Source organism: Tachypleus tridentatus, chromosome 7 (genome assembly GCF_004210375.1).
Source record: "Tachypleus tridentatus isolate NWPU-2018 chromosome 7, ASM421037v1, whole genome shotgun sequence".
NCBI lineage: Eukaryota > Metazoa > Arthropoda > Merostomata > Xiphosura > Limulidae > Tachypleus > Tachypleus tridentatus.
The window spans coordinates 175,377,719-175,398,375 of record NC_134831.1 but is presented as its reverse complement, the minus strand read 5'-3'; the positions used below and the strand labels follow the sequence as shown (position 1 = coordinate 175,398,375).

Here is a 20,657-nt window from a genome sequence, read left to right as displayed (position 1 = left end):
GAAATAAGTTTCAAACACAAAAACACACCTTCGCACGTTTTTTAACACTGCAAATCAAATAAACACAATATAACCATAGAAAACACTCAAATATTAAGTCGGGAAACGAATATCAACAAACGCAAAATCAAAGAAGCCCTACTTATAAAACAACTCAATCTAAAATTAAACTACCATAAAGGAACACCTTTATACCGATACTAATTATATTCTCGTCCCCAAGACGTGCGCCCGGCAACAATCGGTTATGAACTCTCTCTGTTAACTTGAAGATGACCTAAAAAGGTAAAAACATTGTTCTCTGCTTTATTAGTAAAAGTGTTAATACCCACACTAGGCGCTCTGAGATACAGAAATCATCCCTGTTTTGGCTGCTATCTCTTAATAGAAAATCACCGTGATCATCAGATAAAAACAGAGTATACGCTAAGTACATACGTATCGAGTTTTCAAACCTTTTGAAATCATTTAGTAATGATGAAAACTGAAACAATATGTTATGTTATAAATAAATTCGAATGTTAGGACTTGTCGTACTCTAATTAAGCTTTAACAGTATGCATTATAAACAGTACAGTGAGAATTTTAAACAAAAAACAACGCAGGCGCAATGTGGACTCGACAACAACCAGTCTGTCAGCGGCAAAAACCTTCAAAGATGAATGAAAAAATAACAACAAAAGGTGAGTGTAATGATACTTTACCAACAGCTATACAACAACATTTAACAAGGTTTGGCGTTAGGTTGTAGAATAACACTAAGTTTATCTATCGATGGTATTTAGTATGGTAAAGTTTAGTCCTAAGAAAGCTTAACCCTAGAGTAAAAAACGTACAGAGGTTAATGCTCATTTATTTATCGAACTTAGGCCTAACATTGGTTAAGGTTTGATACAACTTTGTACGGCCTATAACAACACATTACAGTGTCCACGATTGCAATTCGTTTGTATTATTTTAGAAATTTTGTATTTAAAAAAGTACATTCGTAATAAATGTATAAATATACTAATTTAACTGGAAATGTTTTGTGGGTCTCTGCTAGTTGTAATTATTCTTAAAAAGTTAGAAATGACAAATTCATAATGATTATAAGAAAATTCGGTACTTACGTATTAACGGGGGACATTAATTTCTTGATTATATTAAATTTGATAAAAAAAATAAATGTGATTCAATTTAACATAAGTAACATTTTTAATTTTTTTTCTAGTTAAGCCACGTTTTATCCTCGCCCCAAAGATGATGAAAATTTGGGATTTACCTAAAAGTAATGAAGATGCGGTCTCTCTCTCTCTCTTTTTTTTTTTTTGTAAGGCAATGAAATTCTCCCTGCTGAACATATACGTAAAAAGGTCACAAAATGAAGGTGTACTTTGGAGAAATAATTCAATGGTGTTGTATTATTAGAAGTTGTCGTACTAAAGCAGATATGCACGTTGGGAACTAGTTTATGGGATCACGGCTTCTTTTTGTAACAAGTCTTCGTTTTATTAACTGCTGAGCATTTGAAATGACTTTGATAGATTGGTGCCATCGACAATAAGACATGACGGACAAAACTACTACAGACTGGAATAATTACTTCAGAGAAGTATGCGCAGATGCTTCACTAGCTCGATCTGCTAAGACAATTGGAGGTCATAACTTAATTCTATAGATCAGGGGTGTGCAACAGGCGGCCCGCGGGCCACAACCCGGCCCGCCAAGCCATTTAGTGTGGCCCTAGTTGTTGTAATCTAACCATGTGGCCTGATCTGTAATCCAACGCAAATGGAATATTTTTAAAAGCATCGATCCTACGGGATTCCCAGGCTTCGACTCGACAAACTTCTAAAATTATCTTTGCTAGAGAGGAGCAGGCCGAATTCGATTGGTCGGCCTCCTTAGGGCATGAATAGGTGACGTGCACTAGCACTATTGTCTACGACTCAACGTCATGTCCTGAACCTCGCCTTCGTCCGCTGGCGACAATTTTCCCTAACCTTTGCTGTCCGTCATTCATTATTGGTGAAAATTTTATTACCTTTTACAGTTACTACATCTGATGCATCTGATTCTATGTACAGTGTGACCTCGTTATTCGCGGGGGTTACGTTCTTTACCCTCCCGCGAATAGCGAAAAACCGCGAATATTGGACGCAGTTTTAAAACGTATATGTATGCGATTATATACTATATGAAATGCTTCCCAAACACTAATGATACTTATACTCATTGATGCAGTAATAATGTAGCAATATTGCATACTGTTATGTATTTCACTAAATTGTACCGTGCGTTACCGGGCTGTGCTTTGCCGTTTGCGTTGTTGGGGAAGCTGAGGCAGTCAGCCAATAGCAGTCCAATCTTGTTTGGTGAAGACGACAATTGATAAAAACGGCTTGATTGAGTAAATACAACAGAAATCTCCTCGAAAAGCCCTTTCAGTCTCTGTGACCTACAAAACGCAGTTTGCGCATAACCCGCGAATGGCGAACCGCGAATAGGCGAGGTCACACTGTATTTTGCTATTCTCAAGTAATTTAAGTACCGGAAGGCTATGATCGGGATGCCAATTTAGAAACATGTGTTTCTGTCCATAAGAGGTTCCATGTGTAAATAAATTCTATGTTTTTTTCTACTTTGCTATTTTCGTGATAATAATTTTGTTTTGATTTCAGGGCTAGTAAAATGTCAGCAGTTAAGAAACGAAAATTGATGATGAGGGAAGGTTATTCAACAGTGAATGGTGCACAAAATATCTTGTTGTCCCACATAATCAAGGTGTTGTCTGCCTCGTCTGTCAAACTACAATTGCAGTCATGAAAGAGTACAATATTAAGCGACATTACGCAACTAAGCACTCCTCCCAGTTTGATGAAATTGTTGGTCAGGCACGAAAGGACAAAATTGAACATTTAAAAACATCCATTGAAAAACAACAAGGTGTTTTTACCACTTCCAAGAAAAATTCAGAACTGGTGACAAAACTGAGTTTTAAGCTTTGTGAATGTATGGCAGAAAAGGGAAAGCCTTTCAGTGATGGAGAATTTATTAAAATTGTTTAACAATATTCACAGAATATGCATGTCCAGAGAAAAATATTTGGTGGAGCAAACTAGCCTTTCCCGCTTTACTGTCTCACGCAGGACAAAAGATCTTTCAGAGGACATCAAAGAAACTTTGAAAGAGAGATTGAATTCGTGTGAAGCTTTCAGTCTGGCTTTGGATGAAAGCACTGATATCAATGACACATCCCAACTTGTCATTTTCATCAGAGCTGTTACTGCAGGCTTTGATGTTTTCGAAGAGTTTTAGATATGGCAAGCCTTTCCTCCACAACCACAGGACAGGATATTTGTGAAGTGCTTAAGGTTGTAGAAAAGTTTGAACTGAATCCTTATAAATTATGTGGTGTTACAACAGATGGTGCTCCTTCCATGACAGGTAGGACAAATGGATTCACCAAGAAATTTCTAACTGCAATTGGAGCACAAGACGTAGTTGTAAGCCATTGCATTATTCACCAAGAGAGCTTGTGCACCAAAGTTCTGGATTTTGCAGAAGTCATGAAAAATGTCGTCCAATGCGTAAATTATATTCGAACACGAGGATTAAATCATCGACAATTTAAAACTTTTTAGATGAGCTGGACAGTGAGTATTCAGATGTTTTGTACTTCTCTGCTGTACGTTGGCTTAGTAGAGCTGCTACTTTGAAGAGATTCTGGAATCTGCGAGAAGAGATTAAGTTCTTCATGGAGAGCAAACGTCAGAATGTGGACTTCTTGAGCAATGAGAACTGGCTGAATGACTTAGCATTCCTCACAGACATTACACAGCATCTGTCTGATTTAAACTTAAAACTACAAGGGAAAAGTCAACTTGTGAATAAGTTGTTTGAGCATATTTGTGCTTTTGAGAAGAAATTGGAACTTTTCCAGGTTCAGTTGAGAAGAGCCATATTGACCCATTTTACATGTCTTGCAACCAGGAAACTGGAATTTCCTAATCTGGATTGCACCAAATATGGAACCAGTGTACAAAAGCTGCGTGATGAGTTTGCAAACAGATTTCCAGATTTCAGACAAACTGAAATTAGATTGAAATTGTTCGCTCAACCTTTTGATTTGGCAGTGGAAGACAGTCCTGATGATTGCCAAATGGAACTCATTGAACTGCAGGCTGACATGGACACTAAAAGAAATTCTCTGAAAACAGTTTGCTAGACTTTACAAACTCTGTGTACGTGAAAAGTTTCCCAATTTGTCCCGTCATGCACAAAGAATTGCCTCCCTTTTTGGTAGCACCTACTGCTGTGAGCAATTTTTCTCCAAAATGAAGCTCATCAAAACCAAATGTAGAAGTCAGCTGACTGATGAACATTTGACCAGTCAGTTAAGAGTGGCAACCACTTCTGTCAAAGCTGATATTGACAAGCTCTGCAAGGACTCTAAATTTCAAGTGTCGCACTAAAATGATCACTCATGCAAAAATATAAAATATTATTGCTTGCATTTTGAGAATTTTTTTAATTTATTGTGCATGTACACGAATAAGCTTGTTTTTTAAGTGACCCCGCTTGATTGATGAAGTTGGTTATATGGCCCACCGACGAAAAATGTTGCACACCCCTGCTATAGATCAACGAAAGAACAATGCAATGGATATTTGAGGGCATTTGTCGTCAAACTAATGAGTGTTTTCTAGTTCAATTTCCTGATCGCACTACTTCTACTCTAATGGAAGCTATACAAAACAATATCGCTCAGAGATCGAGAATTTACTCAGACTCATGGCCGTCATACAATTCGGAACTGTTACTGGCAGGGGCATAGATCCTGGGGGGATGGGGGATACATCCTCCTTCATTTTAGGTGGTGGGTAGGGTGCATACAATCATCCCCCCTATAGTTTGGTCTGTTGAATTGTTTTATTGCATCACAGGCCTACAAATTGTGTTTGTTTTTATGATTCTCGTGTTCTTACCAATCGAATTACATAATTAGGCCTAGATGTAGGCTTTTTCAGTAGCCGAAATGTACATCTTTAATATAGGCGTGCTTCTAAGCTTTTCGGTTTAAGCGATAGTTCGTAAGTATCAGTCAGTAGGCCTAAGTATACATGCAAGTATCGTGGCAACAAGTTTACTCTGTGACTGCATGTTTGCGGCTTTCAGGTTCACGTAATCAGAGATTACCAATTTGCAAATTGAACAGTCCACATAAGTGTACTTTAATGTTAACCACAAGTACGATTTCGTCGCTCTGGAAACTGGTACTCCACAAGAAATTGAAAGGTTCTGAGGATCAGCTTAGGGAAGAAATGAAAAACATCGAGGAAGCACTGCACGTCATCGTCTAGTCGTAATTAGCTGAATTTATGTGCAAACAGTCGCTATATGTTTGGCATCCAGAAACAGTTGTTTCTTCTTTGTGGTATTTACGAGTCTAACGCTTTCTTTTGTGTGTGTGTGTGTGTGTGTGTGTGTGTGTGTGTGTGTGTGTGTGTGTGTGTGAGAGAGAGAGAGAGAAGAAAAACAAACACATACAGTATTAAATGTATACAGTTTATTTAGATTAATTTATTAATGTTTTAAATTTCTCATGCATTCAAGTGATTTTAATGGCCCCCTGATAATAAGTAAGTACCGAAAATTCACTCACTTCCTGGAGTATTTTATTAACATGGAATATGTTAACAAACCGCTGAACGTTATTATTGCTAGTTTTTTTTTTTTTAATTTCGCGCAAAGCTACACGAGGGCTATCTGCGCTAACCGTCCCTAATTTAGCAGTGTAAGGCTAGAGGGAAGGCAGCTAGTCATCACCACCCACCGCCAACTCTTGGGCTACTCTTTCACCAACGAATAGTGGGATTGACCGTCACATTTTAACGTCCCCACGACTGAAAGAGGGAGCATGTTTAGTGCAACGGGGATTCGAACCCGCGACCCTCAGATTACGTCGAACGCCTGAACCCACCTGGCCATGCCGGGCCTATTATTGTTAGACATAATCCAGAAAACCAGACAGAATTTTTATGGGGAATAGCTTGTATATTACTTTTAACATTAATAAATTATTACAAGGAGTTATTACTGGTAGCAGTCATAAAGCAGGACAGTCTAAAACTTTTAACGTATAACTTAACATTTTATACATAGGCTATTGCACACGAAATAATATTTTATTAGATACTTCATACAAAACTCAATTCAAACTCCTGACTTATTAACCATCAATATGTACATATATACACATATATATATCCACTGGAGTACATATATTAGAGCATAGTGGGTAATTCGCATTTTTTTTTTTTAATAAAAGTAGTTGTACAGTATATAGTGCTAAATCTTCCTTATTACAACAGTCATTATATAGAACCGATCTAAAACTAGTGAAATCACTCACTGTCTATGTAACTTACATAAAGAGAAGGCCTACCAGAAATTGGTGGAATTGATTGATAAGTAGTGTTTTTATGAGTGGTACGTTATTACAATACTTGTAACCAACACGCTCACATTGGTTCGTTTCCCCTCGGCGAACTCAGTTGACAGCCTGATGGTGCTTTGCAATAAGAAAACACGCACACGCTACATATAGTTGTTTTTAAAAAACCCAATACGGACCCTTCGAATTTCCACATCGGTAAGTTAAACATGAAACTATCATGTAGCAGCAAGATACTTAGCACTGTTTTCAGTTTTTGTTTTTTAATAATACGGTTTTAAATGCCAAAAACCAACGCAACGATGAAAATCACAAAGTGCAGGTAATTACTTGTTCTCTGTTATAGAACAGTACCTTCCTTACAGTTGAAAACTTTAATGGACGAGTGGCTAGGTGGGTTAAGGCATTCGACTCGTAATCTTAGGGTCGCGGGTTCAAATCCACTTCGCACCAAATATGCTCGCTCCTTCAGGCGTGGGAGCGTTATAATGTGAGGCTCAATCCCAACTATTCGTTGGTAAAAGAGTAGCCCAAGAGTTGGCGTTGGGTTGTGATGACTACCTACCTTCCCTCTAGTCTTACACTTCTAAATTAGGAATAGCTAGTGCAGATAGTCCTCGTGTAGCTATGCGCGAAATTCAAAAAGCAAATAAAAATGCAACGATCACAATCAGATTGTTACGTTTGTACCAAATAAATGTTTAACAAAATTAGTGCTGTGTCATAACTTGTTCTTCGCCCACAATTTAAAAAGAATGCGGTTTTTCCTTTTTTTACGTTTAAGACGTTCATCACTTAAGCTGTCCGTTTCTATATATATATATGATGATAGAATAACACGTAGGTTCACGAAGTCTTGATATAAATGAATAAATACGATACATACAGGTTGTAGGGTTTTATCCATTTCTATATTTAATAGGCTTCCTGCTTTAATCCCTGTATCGAGTTTAATTCAACGCCCTCTATCTCAGTGTCATCGATTTGTGAGGACACTTAATATGCATGAGGGAAAACTCACTAATCGTCTGTATCAGGTGACCAATGAAAATCATAGAACTGTAGATCTTGTGTAATAACATCTAGTGACAATTTTAGTTTATAGAAAGAAGAACATTTAAAACATAAGCAGACAAAGGAAGATAAATTTGTTTGGTTTCCCCACAATGCTTCGAGACTAGTAATAATAAGACAATACAGTGTGTAGTAGTTGGTTGAAAAATCACAATTGGTACAAACTATGATAAGTCTTGAGCTAAGAGGAACTAACTCGTGATGACGAGAAACACGTGAAGTAAAATGTATTCTTAAGACGGCTGAGCATACAAAGGAAAGCTAGATTCAACACTTTCATTCTACATCCATGAAGGCAGGTGGGCCAAAATGTAAGCAGTTATGATCTTTTATTCAACACGGAGTTGTAACCACTAATTCTCAAACCTTTCCAAAGTTCTACTGCGTGCTCTATAGTTTAATGTCTTGTTTTCTGGCAAGAAGACAACGCAAGAGATCATTTACGAAAATGTCGAGTTTGATTTTTAATTGTTTCGCAGCACTGAAACTATTGACTCCAATTTGATGAATTTTCACACGAGATGTATTCAGACGATCAGAAACGGGCATAATATAAAGACCGAGTCATTTGGGTTATTTACTGGGTATTAGCTAAACAAAGCTATCAGCGGCACGTTAGATTTGAAAACACTTTCAAATTTGGTGTTGTGTGACAGTTTTAGTTCACAATAACACGTAAAATTAGGGTTAAAATGATAGATGTTTTCGTGTGCTAGGAACCGAGTAGGAATCATATTTCACACGATGGTCTAATTGTGTACAGTACTGATTTTTTAAAATAAATTTAGGTTTAAAATTCACTGGCCTAGTTTAGACAAATCTATAGCGGCCTGAGACATAACATTCTATACATCTAACTAAATGGAATAGATCTAAAAGTAGAATTTATAGGCCTAGCTTGGACAGTGGCAGATGAGCTACAGAAGTCACAATGTTAGTGTGAAAACGTAACGTTATTTGAAAACATAAATATTTAATTATTTGTAACTTCAGATTAAAGATGTCTCATTCTATTTACTTTAGAACCTATTAAATAAAATATTTGAGGGTTTTACATCAGAAGCCCACACTGGGAAAATGGGCTTAATTATTTTAAGAAGTATCAAACTGAAGAAATTACAAAATTATTCAGTGATAATGGTGTATACAGGAGCGGATTATGACTGGGTTATTTGGGCTAAATAAAAAGCCCGTTATGAGGTTTGGTTTTGTCTTTACTTACGTATCCTCGGTTCTGTGGGTACATGTGTTTATTTGTTACTTTTCTATACTTCCTGTTAGTTAATGGTTTAATAAGATTACTTGTTACATAGAGGTAGTTGATAATTGATAAAAATAAGTAAGAATAAACAACCAATCAATAAATAAACAGTTTACAACCTTTTCCTTAATAAACACCTCTGCTTTGGTTTTTTTACTCCATTCAGCAAGACAGGGAAATGTTTCTTTCGATTCACAATTTGGTGGTTCCATATAAATATAGAAATCGACAAACTACACACAGACAAGCTCCTTGTCCTACCAAACATGCTCGCCCTATCAGCTGTGAAGGTGTTATAGTGGTTCAGCCAATTCCACTATTCGTTGGTAAAATTTTGAGTAACCCAAGAGTTGGTGGTAATGACTAGCTAGCTGCCTTCCCTCTAGTCTTTCATTGTTAAATTTAGGACGGCTAGCGCAGATACACCCTTGTGCAAATTAATTGAAACAAGACGGAAAATTACGATTTTTAATTTTTTGCGTTTCATTTCTGACAATCCAAAAATTACTCAAAGTAATACATGATATGACCGACTTTATTTTTTAGAAGATCATTAATCCGCTTTGGCATCGAGTCCACGAGTTGACTGCAATTTTTACTAATTTTTGGATCGCGGTATCACACCTCAATTATGGCCTCAATTACCTTGTCTTTCGTAGTATAGTCTTATTCCCCGAAGTCTTTCTTTACAAATCACCCAAAGATTTTCAATAGGATTTAAGTCCGGAGAGTTTCCAGGCCAGTCCAGCACCTTTATTCGCGTTGTAGTCATAAAATTCTTCACAAGTTTCGATGTGTGGCACGGAGCCAGATCTTGCCGAAAAATGCCAGATCCATCTGGAAATCTCTCTTTCAATTCTGGAACGACTTTTCTATGCAAAACTTCGATGTACTGTGGTCCTCGCGTCATACTTTCTACGATATGTAAGCCTCTGACGCCATAGTAGCTGAAAAAGCCCAAAAACATCTTCAAGGGATGTTTTACGAACTAATTGATGCAAGATTCTCGAAGTTTCTCACCTGGAGATCTGCGAACATGCAGACTTCTTTGACCCTGTACAAAGAAATGAGTCGTCACTGAATAACACCTTCCTCCATTGTTCTTGCATTTCCGACCCCAATTATACCGTTTTTTTCTTCGAGTTGGTAAGAAGTTGTTTTTTGGCTGGTCTTACCCTTCTAACACAATTTCGAATGACGTAATATTCCTCAAATTTTCGTCATATGTCCCAAAAATAGATCGACCGTACTGCAAAACACAGCTAATGACGCCGTCTGTGTGAAAAAAATGGCTATTAAAAGGAAATCAGAGGGGCCAGTGAGCCTACACCGGCCGCCATACTGAAAATATTGTAAAATGACCATTTGTTTCAATTAAGTTGCAAAAGGGTGTAATTCTCGTATAAGTTTGTGCAAAATTCAAACCAATACACAAATACATTGAATCATGGGAAATTCTAGTTTTTTTTTTCAAGTAAAATCCATTAGGGTTAAGATTGGTTATCAAGATTTCTACATTATTTCAAAATAGATTAATTTTTCATACTAACTACCTGTTGCGTATCAAAATAATTATTTAGGATGTGGAGGGGGCTTCTATTATTTACCAAAACCATGAAAGCGTGAAAACAGCTAACAAGATTTTCACAAGTGAAATAGCTATTAAACCCCATGACGTTAAGCTGAGAATTGTGAAAGTAAAACTAAAATGTAGACGAACCCCTTGTGAACAATGTTTATTAACGAACGTTATTATAGACTTGTGACGATTTATATTACTGCTTTTGTCGGCATAGAACACTTTGGGTTCATTTAAATAATAAAAAACAAACAAACAGAATTCGAATATTGCATATTGTAATGCAGTATTGAGATCTTTCCACCAGGGGAATTAACTTCAAATTCAATAAACTGTAGAGTGCTGTGCTTCAGGGAGGTTCTATGTTCACCCATTAATTGAACATTGATGTAATGAAAATATTTTTAAGATAAAACATATTTGTAAAGAATAATCCAGAATTTCGTCATATTCTACAGAGTCAAGTAGAACTTGTGGCCTTCAGTAAGTGTTAGATCACTGGCTATGTTTTCTTTAAAACTGTTTACAGAACTAATCATTACCCATATTTCACATTAAGATTTAAGCTTCAGAACGTGTAGTTGGCTGAGGAAATGTGTAGAATATCAATACCTACTGACACAGCTGTAATAGTGAAATATTCAGCTAATAAAATTATTTTCTGGAGACATAGGTCGTGATTTGGTTTACGTTTATAGACATACCAGGTAATTTTATGTTTATCTATTGTATCACAAAATAAATAACCGAAGAACTGAATAAATCCAATTATTTCCTACATAATTCCAACTTTCCTTCTCGATCATTATTATGATTATTATATAAAAGCCGGCGAACCTTTGTGTATGATTCACTACACTATAAACTTGTCTCAGATTTTTTTCCTTCTGATAATCAGACACTGCTTTATAGGCCTATACGTTATAGTCTGCTCACACATCATAAAACATACACTATGTTCTCATCCTGGCGCTACGGATTTCATCAATAATATATTCGAAAATTTTGAAGAAAAAACCCTTGTGATCAATAAGTTTCTGTTCAATAGTGTTGTGTTTATAAATACACCAACTTTTCCATCGTCACGTGTAATAATTTAGAAAAATGGCGTCAGTTCGCTTTCAATAATTATTACGTTGTAAGTTTTTTCTGTAGTATATAGCCACGAATTAGCTTTCATGTACCCTACTAGTTATGACGTAGCATTACTGGCCATGGTTGCATGTAATAATGCACAGTGAACAAAGTTCATGACAGGTCATGACTAACTATTATGACCCTCTTTACAAATCTAAGTTTAAGAATTAAGTAGAATTTGATTATTAAACAAAAATACATTATAGGCCCTGATGAAAGTCAAAGATTCAATAACGGTGACTACAAATACCAGGTCAATCACACAGTACACCACAAGTCGTATTGGAACCGCATAGCTCCAGTGGCAAAAATCGAGTTATAAACCAACGTATTCAGAGGGTAAAACACACACACGTTTTTGTTAAAGCCACAACGAATAATTACAGGTTGTTGTTTTTTTTGGCAAAAACACTGACCCAAATTTTCGAACAAAACACCAGTGAGAATGTTTTCAGTACCAGTGAGGTCAATATGTGATAAGTAGTCTTACGATTTGGATGTTGTTTCGTGATATTTTAAATTTTGTCAAATTTTACATAAACATCATTTGAAATATACGTTTATACAAGTTGTTTCTTTTGACTTCTAAAAACATCCATTTAAAAGGCTAATTTTTGCAGTTTCAAAGCAGTCTTTGGACTTTTTAAAAATATTTTCCAAAAGAAACTATAGAAAATTTTTTCCCCTTAAAAAAAAAAAAAAAAAATCGCCAAATGAAAGCGCGACTTACCGTGAGGTAAGTAGTCCAAGTAATCAACGAATCTAGTTCGCTTTCTCCCATACATGTCTGTTAATTTCGTACACAAACACTTGAATAATATTGAAGTTAGGTGCAGAGTTACCATCAGAAGACACGTGACTCTACATGAATATCAGTGACAGAATACTTGATGATAAAAGTTGGATCGTTTTTGTGTTGTTGTACAAAGTGCAAGGATACAACAGGATTTTTTTTATTAACGTAAAGTGTGAATGTCATGCAGGGTTTCAACCTGAAAACAACCACTTCCAACCCTACAAGTAATACAGAAAATTGTTTGAACATTTTTTTTTGCATTAAAAAAATCGCCCAACAACAAAGTAGCTACCGTGGTAGCAATGGGTTTAAATCGTTAACGTTTTGATGGGGTGGCAACATTATCGTGTGTAACATATTGAGGTCACACTTTAAATTAGTTAATTGTGACAACTTATCATGCTTTCGAAGCAGCTAAAATACCAGCGATAACAGAATGACCCGGGATATATTCAGGCCCTAATTTTATAATTAGTGAAAAGAGAGCAAAACAGTTAGATCCAACAGAAGGAAACAACATTTAGGTGCAGAAATAACCAACGTCACATTAATCATATAGTCATGTTTGGTGGCATGTTTTTGACTTAAAGTATACGGTACTAAAATGTTGTTCGGCCTTTTCATATTTCGTTAAATATGTAATTTCTTTCGACCTTTGGCCTTTCACCTGCAATATAAAAATCGGGCCTAATATAAAACCATTATTATCTATGGGGGGGAGGGGTATACGAAGGATCGCAAGACGTGGAATAATAATGAAAAAATATTCAGTGTCACAAACCTTATTTATATGCAACTTTTCGGGCAAAAGCCCTCTTTAAACCGTTTTACATAAGGAAAAACAAAACAAACTTAGAATCGTTTAATGTTTAAAACATATAGAAATCCTAAATTACAAACACAGTGCGTGAAACAGTGACAAAAATATTGTTATAACATATACTGTTGAAACGGTTCTAAAAAGTTGCGAATAAACAAGGTTTGTGTCAAAGAGACGTGTTTTACCAAGACCCCTAGAGTTGTTAATACCAGTTAGTTTTACTTTGGCGTACACCCATCCCTTGAGGGCGTATTTCGCAGGAGCTTATTTCGTGAAAATATTTTAAGACTAATTGACAATATTACATAAAATACAGTAATTCGGACATTATCAAAGTTATTATACTCGAAATCATTAAGATAATTTTGTTTCTTATTTGTAAACTATTAATTTTTTATTTAATTCATCCTTTTTTTATGTTCTTCATATAACTTTAAACTGTGTGTGTGTGTGTGTGTATTAATCGCACAGCTACACGAGGGCTATTTACGATAGCCATCCCTAATTTAGCAGTGTATGACTAAAGGGAAGGGAGCTAGTCATCACCACCCACCACCAACTTTTAAGCTAGTCTTTTACCAACGAATAGTGGGATTGACCGTCATATTATAACACTCCCATGGCTGAAAGGGCGAGCATCTTTCGTGTGACGAGGATTCGAATCTGTGACCCTCAGATTACGAGCTGATCGCCTTAACCCCCTGGCCATGTCGGGCCGTTTTTCTTATAGCAAAGCCACAGTGGGCTATCTGCTGTGTCTACCGAGGGGAATCGAACTGCTGATTTTAACGGTGTAAATCCGAAGACTTACCGCTATGCCAGCGGGGGACAACTTTAAACTGAAAAATAAGGAACTTAGACAACTTTCCAAAATGTATTGAAACATAAATTACTTCGGATATTTCACTTCAATTTTATTTATTGTATTAGTAATACGGAAGTATACTATTTCACTAAAGTAACATCTTAATGATCCTGCCTTTTTAATCTATTTTAAATAATTTAACATCATTCCTTAACAGCTATTAAACAAAATGGACGAATTCTAGGTTTTCCGTAATCATTAACGAAACAAGGAATGTCTTTTACCTCGATCATCTACGTTTTGTTTGGATGATTCAAAGGTCGACTTGTCTCCGTCACATTTTGATTCTTTCGTGGTTAGATGTTGAAGATAGAGTGTATTGGTCACGGGATCGACTAGTTGTGTTTCGTCGGTGTTGACAGCTCGACTCTTCTGACAGGCCCGATTCATTTTTCTGTGAACTCTACCCTACTTTTAGTATTATATTAATGTGTAACAGTTTTTCGGACTCGCAGCGTGTCATTGGCCTGCTCGTAAATTCTGAAATATATTACAGAAGTTACTTGCCTATAAAAGATGAGAAAACGTTTGTTATTATTTATTTTATTTACAGTTTTACATAATAAATCATTGGAAACGGGATCGAACCTGAAATCGCCACGATAATAATCGATTTCAGTATTAAAAGTCACGCTAAAAATCAGTTATAATGTCAACAAATATGACAAATATATATTCTCCAAGTAACAGTAGATATAAGTAACTTTACCAAAACAGTACAATAAATTAAAACTGATTTTGGAACACACTGTTTGGTTACACGATAAGCTGCAATGGAAAAATTACGGAACATGGAATTTATGTACACACACACACACACACACACACACACACACACAAGACCGCAAATGTGGCCAAATATTCACTCAACTTATGACATTGAGTCCACATAAAAATGTTTATATCACATGATAACCACCAAATCAACTGGTATGTCTTATACGTGTAACAAGTATCCGCAAATATACGATGGAAAACTATTCTAAAATTAATAATGGTAAACCTCAGCGATACAGAAAATGGGTGGAGTTGAGGTCGGTCGCTGCTAGAAATTCACGATGACACATGAATTTTTCGAGTCAACGAATTCACGCGAACAGACTTGCGTGCAGATCGACACGTGAAGTAAACACGAGGTTGTAATCACACACTGAGAGTTTCCGTTGACGCCGTTGTTGGATGGTTGGTGCAAGAAACTAATTTTAATTTCGTATAAAAATAAAGAGGTAGGTACAACACACCCCTTCTCTCGTGTTCGTTCAAATCGTTCAGTGTTTCTATACTCTCAACTGTTCATCTTCTGTCATAGAACGGTCCAGAAATAACTATTTGAACCCAAACTATTTATACTGTTATATAAACACAGTTTATAAAGCACATTTAAGTGCCTGATGCAGCAGATAAAACTGGTTTATAGTATTGTGATGTACTTAGTGTTATATTAAAAACCAAATACAGATCAGTTTAGAAGTTAACGTGCCCCACTGTTAAATCTCTTCTTCTGGGTAATATTCCATCTGCAGTACAAATATTCGGTCCTTTATCAGGCTTATAAGCTAATGGTCCACGTGCCCCAGTACCTCTAAAATGCGAGCACTTTGAATGAATTAGTATACTGGTCTAAGCCAATTAAAGTTTCTTTTGTAATATTTGATTCAGTTCATAAGAGCAGCATATAAAATAAATGACCAACTGACGAATTACTACGAACTTAAAGTGGTTGGACAATATAAATATCTAAACCATGAGCAAAATTAAACAAAAACCGTAATCCGGGTGTTTATGACCATTGTGCATCTCGCATCTTCATGAAGAAAGAGAACTAGGACTTAAATCATCAAATATCGACAGTAGTGTTAGCATTATCACGTGTTTGAATACACGAATCTTAAAACAAAATGGCACTGGTAAAAGTATAAACATGAAAAATGGTTAAGTTTCTCCAACTTTCAAATAATAAAATTGTGATTTTTCTACTTTATTTGATTTCTCCCTTTATTGCTACCGGCCGCATTAAAGGTAGAAGTAAAGACCAGTTGGGTCACAAAATATGTTTACATCTTTATCACACGTGAGCGATAAACAACAGATGTTCGTAAAAGACAACAGACTTCATTGGCAGACAGCCAATGGCGTCACATCTCACTAGCTGAATGGACCACTCGCAATGCAGAACCTGTACACCACCTACAGCCACGTAATAAAATCCGCTATATTCAACTACTATTCCCATATTTCTTCACTATCCAAGATCACTATCTGATTGCAAGCCCTGGAGTTATGGTGGATTATAACCATGGTTTCGATGTTCATCAATGTACACAGAAGGAAATTACCAAACACTAATGAAGGTATTTACGTATGTGTAAACAGATGTTCCATTACGGTACTGAAACCAACTACATTAATAAACACAACCTATTTGTTTTGACTACCAACAGCCACATAGTACTTAGTAGTTTCTTATTCCACTCATAATATAATACAATTTTCGAATATATTTAGTAATTTCAGTCCAGCAACGAGGTTCAAACCAAACGAGAATCCGAGCAGGTTCGGTTCCCACGTAAAAATGCATGACATCACCGCGTGCGTTTTTGTTTTTTCATTCAAATACAAAAGCATCGCGAGAACATTTTATGGCTTAAAAGTAAAAACTTCTGTGAAGCGAGACCTATTTCAACCCACCCAGTCTTCACTTTGAAGAGAAGCAAAAATACAGAATTAATACAGGTACTGGTAATCATTAGATCATGAACGTTACGTCACTCCGGCTTAGCGCGAGCATAGTGCAACTGTACCTGCCATTGGAAACAGTGTTGAAACGGTACATGCGCAATTCCTAAAAGTATTATATCAGAGAAACTAGCTCCCAGAATCCTTTATTTCAAAAATATTTAAAGTTTCCGAGATCACACAATTACACTACATTCGTTTTAGAATTTTGGCGCAGAGATACACAAGTTTATCTGTGTATAGCTGCCCCTAATTGTAAACCAATGAAAGATTACATCTAGTAAGTAGCACCCATCGTGAAATGTTGGGTATTCTTGTGTAACTTACTCGACGCGTTTTAGCGCACCCACGGCCCTAAAACTGGTAATCGCGTTTTAGTACCGATCGAACTTGAACCAACAGCCAGTCTGTGCAACCAAGAAAAGGTGAAATGTTGGGCTCCAAACACATTTATATAAATGTACATAAACAGAAATGTGAAAAGGCTAGAGTTACTCATACAGCACCTACACCAATGATGGGAAACTCATCAAAATGTTCCCTGTGGTTTGTTAGAGTTAATATTGTCTGTAGCAATAACAGGTTTATTTCATGATGGTAGATAAACATGTACACTTTACTGTTTGTATATCATCTGTTAAGATAATTATTACAACTGTTAATATGTTTCATATACATATTTACCATTTTTGGCTTACGATTGGAAAAGAGTCTGTGGGCCCTCGAAGACCATACATTTGATCTGGGTAGTAGTTTGGGTTGTGGTACATTCGTGTATACTATTACTGAAATTCACACATCCAAGCATCATATTGGTCATCGACCATCTTACAGGTCAAACGTTAATACGATTGATATAAGCTTATATACTTAAACGACAATTACCCACAATGAAATTCAGCAATGGTAAACACCTGTGGCGCACGTTTATAACCGACACAACATGTCAGATTAGGAAAATAAAACACTTTATTAACGTCAATCATCAAAATCCCTATTATAACACTAACACGTCAAAAACTTGGGATTACTCTACTAGAGATGATCTTTCACGTACCATATATTTAAGTGTTGTTAGTCCACTACGATTAACGCTTTATTTCAAGTTTCAACATCGGGTCAAAATGCCAGTTCTTTTATGTTTAGTTTTTCTTTACTAACAGAAGACTGATTTTTTCCTCACTAGAGGGCTGGCATTTTGCTTCTTTGTTGCAAGCAAACCAAAAAAACGTGTATTCGAATGATTAGTTAATAAAGTTTCGTTTGTCTCTGCAATAATCTACACCTACATCACAACCAACAAATACACATGTATCAGGTCATCCCATAAGTAATGTCCGAAAATTTAATACAGAAAGTGCATCATCATTTCTGTCTTTGTAGAAGGCTTTAATGACTAAAATATGGAGTAGGACGTGTATAAAAATGTTCAGACAAATAAAAGAAACTAATCCAAGTCCACTTTTTCAGATCGTTAATCAAATAAACCCTTATGAAGATGGATGTGTCTCACAAGCACATTAGGAATATAATGTTTTATGAGTTTAAAAAAGGCAATAGTGCAGTAGAAACTACACGAAACATTCAAGGTGTTTATGGTGCAAAGCCTCTCATGGTGAAAGAAAATGTTGAAGGTGGTTTCAGAAGTTCAGATCAGGTGACTACAGCTTAAGTGATGCACCACGTTCAGATCGTACTGTTGAGTTTAATGTTGACTTGCTGCTGGCTGCACTAGATGAAGATTGTGCTGTAACAGTTTAAGAACTAGCACAGAAGCTTAATTCAATCCATTCAACAGTTCAGTCATCTGCAACAGCTTGGAAAGTTACCAAAATTTGGAAAATGTGTCCCCCATGATTTAACAGAAGCCAACCTTAGAGCAAGAGTGGGCATTTGCACTTCTCTGCACTCTCGTGAACGTAACACCTTTTTTGGACAGATTAGAGACTGGAGATGAAAAATGGATATTTTATAAGAATGTTAAGTGCTGCATACAATGGCTCAGTGCAGGCAAAGTACCTAAAGCACAGCCCAAAATGGTCCTCCACCCTAAGAAAGTCTTTTAGAGTATTTGATGGGATATTGTTGATGTGATTCAGTTTGGGTTGCTGCCACTCAAAGTAACGTTTACATCAGACTTCTATTGTTAACAATTAGATTGCTTGAACGTTGCACTGAAAAGAAGCCTGCTTTAATCAATCATAAAGGTCTTATATTAAACCAAGATGATGCATGGTCCCATACAGCAAGGATCACATCTGCAAAGATTCAAGACCAAGGCTGGAAAACTTTCAAATCCCCCTTATTCTTTAGACCTTGCCCCCATCTGTTTATCATTTTTTCTGAAGTTCACAAAACTATCTTAATGGAAAAGAGCTTAGAACACATAAAGATGTGAAAACTACCCTCTCTACATTCTTTTCTTCCAAACCACAAGAATTTTATAAAAGTGACATTCAGGAGCTTGTGAATCGTTGGCAGGAAGTAATTAATAATAATGGAACATACATTATTGATTGAATAACATTAAAAGCATTTGAAATCCTCTCTCTTTTCCTGAACCTAAAATTGGACATTATTTAAGGGATGACCTGATACAATGAAATCTGAATAAGTGGAAAGAAGAAAGTTTCACACAGCTATCAAGTCTGATGCCAATTTACTTACAAGGATATTGATATCATTATTACTACTGTAGAGAGAGTATCCCCCTGACTCTTAATCCCTACTTCAATAAAATAAAGGATGCATTATGTTACAGAGGGACACCAGGAAAAGGAGAAAATAACCTGTTGAAGACGTGTTAAAGTTACATAAGTATCAAACATTTTGTTAGAGTAAAATGTTTGTATTTAATGTTTTAAGAAACTCTCATTAGACACCCAAACTAACACTTGGACAGGAGAAAAATGTTTGGGTCTCACAACATAAACTTTTAACTTCTCATAAATTTGATGTGATAGCTTCATCATCCAAGACCTGGTTATCAAGTCCATCTACAACATGAACCTTTAACTTATTACCTTCAAAACAGCTACAATGAAACAATCAACAAGGAGAGCTGATATTAACAATTTTTACTTTAACTGTCATTTCTTGTGTATATCTCATGAAAGTAATATTTTCATGATCACATTTACATTTGGTTGCAGAAATATTGAAGGCACTGAAATAGAGGCTACAAACCTTATTTATAAAACTGTGGGATAGATTGTCTGTCAGAGTTCTTTAGTTACTTTGATGGCTTCATCTACATGTTTATAGTGCTACAGAAGCTCTTCTTCTTACATCTCAAAACAATTCATTAAGATTCATTAAGCATCAGTGGACACTTCTGTAACATTGATGGCAGAATGTGTTATGCCAGAAGTTCAGCTAGAATGGAAAGAATGGCTGGTTTAGTCATCACAGTTTCAAGAGCTCAGAAAAAGTGTCCTCAGTATTTCTTTAGATGGTGGCAACACATCTGTAGTTACTTTGTTTTTCTTTAGAGATATTGATGTTGTATTGTTATATGCATTGTTCACTGTGTTGTCTTTATGTAGTTGTAGGTCAGTTCCTTCCTCTAGTTTATATTCAACATCCTAAAGTCCTGAAGGCACAAAAACACCAGTAAACTTTATCTTACAGTTTTTGTTATGTGGCTACACACTGACAATTCACTAGAAATAAGATTATGGCCACATGTTGTACTTTGTGAAAATCACCAAAGATTGAAGGGGGGCGTCATCCATCATGTACCTGAAAAATAAACAAAACTTACTGCATCTCTGTGTGATGATGGTGAGAGGTAAGATAAAAAGCAGCAAATAAATTATGATGGGTTAAAATGGTTTCAGTTATTTAAAGCCTGTGTAGGGAGCCATAGAATAAACTAGCTTGTTTTTGTTTCCATAGGATAATAACAATATCAGTAGAGTATTTAAAATGGATAAACTTATGTCTTTGCA

The 20,657-nt window shown here is 36.0% G+C and overlaps 1 protein-coding gene across 6 annotated transcripts in view; it reads right to left on the bottom strand.

Moving 5' to 3' along the window:
• Positions 1–20,657, bottom strand: part of LOC143257314 (equilibrative nucleoside transporter 3-like) — a 37,592-nt gene that overhangs the window by 14,592 nt on the left and 2,343 nt on the right. For 3 of the 6 annotated variants that reach the window (XR_013031782.1, XM_076515769.1, XM_076515773.1), the window contains exon 2: positions 14,196–14,451. Coding sequence is in view for 5 of the 6 variants with exons in the window: in XM_076515769.1 (XP_076371884.1) it covers positions 14,196–14,361 (166 nt within the window). In the remaining variant the exon portion in view is untranslated. Of the gene's footprint in view, positions 1–12,220; positions 12,302–14,195; positions 14,479–19,893; positions 20,449–20,657 lie in introns of those variants that run through there. The other 3 variants (XM_076515770.1, XM_076515771.1, XM_076515772.1) reach the window with 3 other exon arrangements.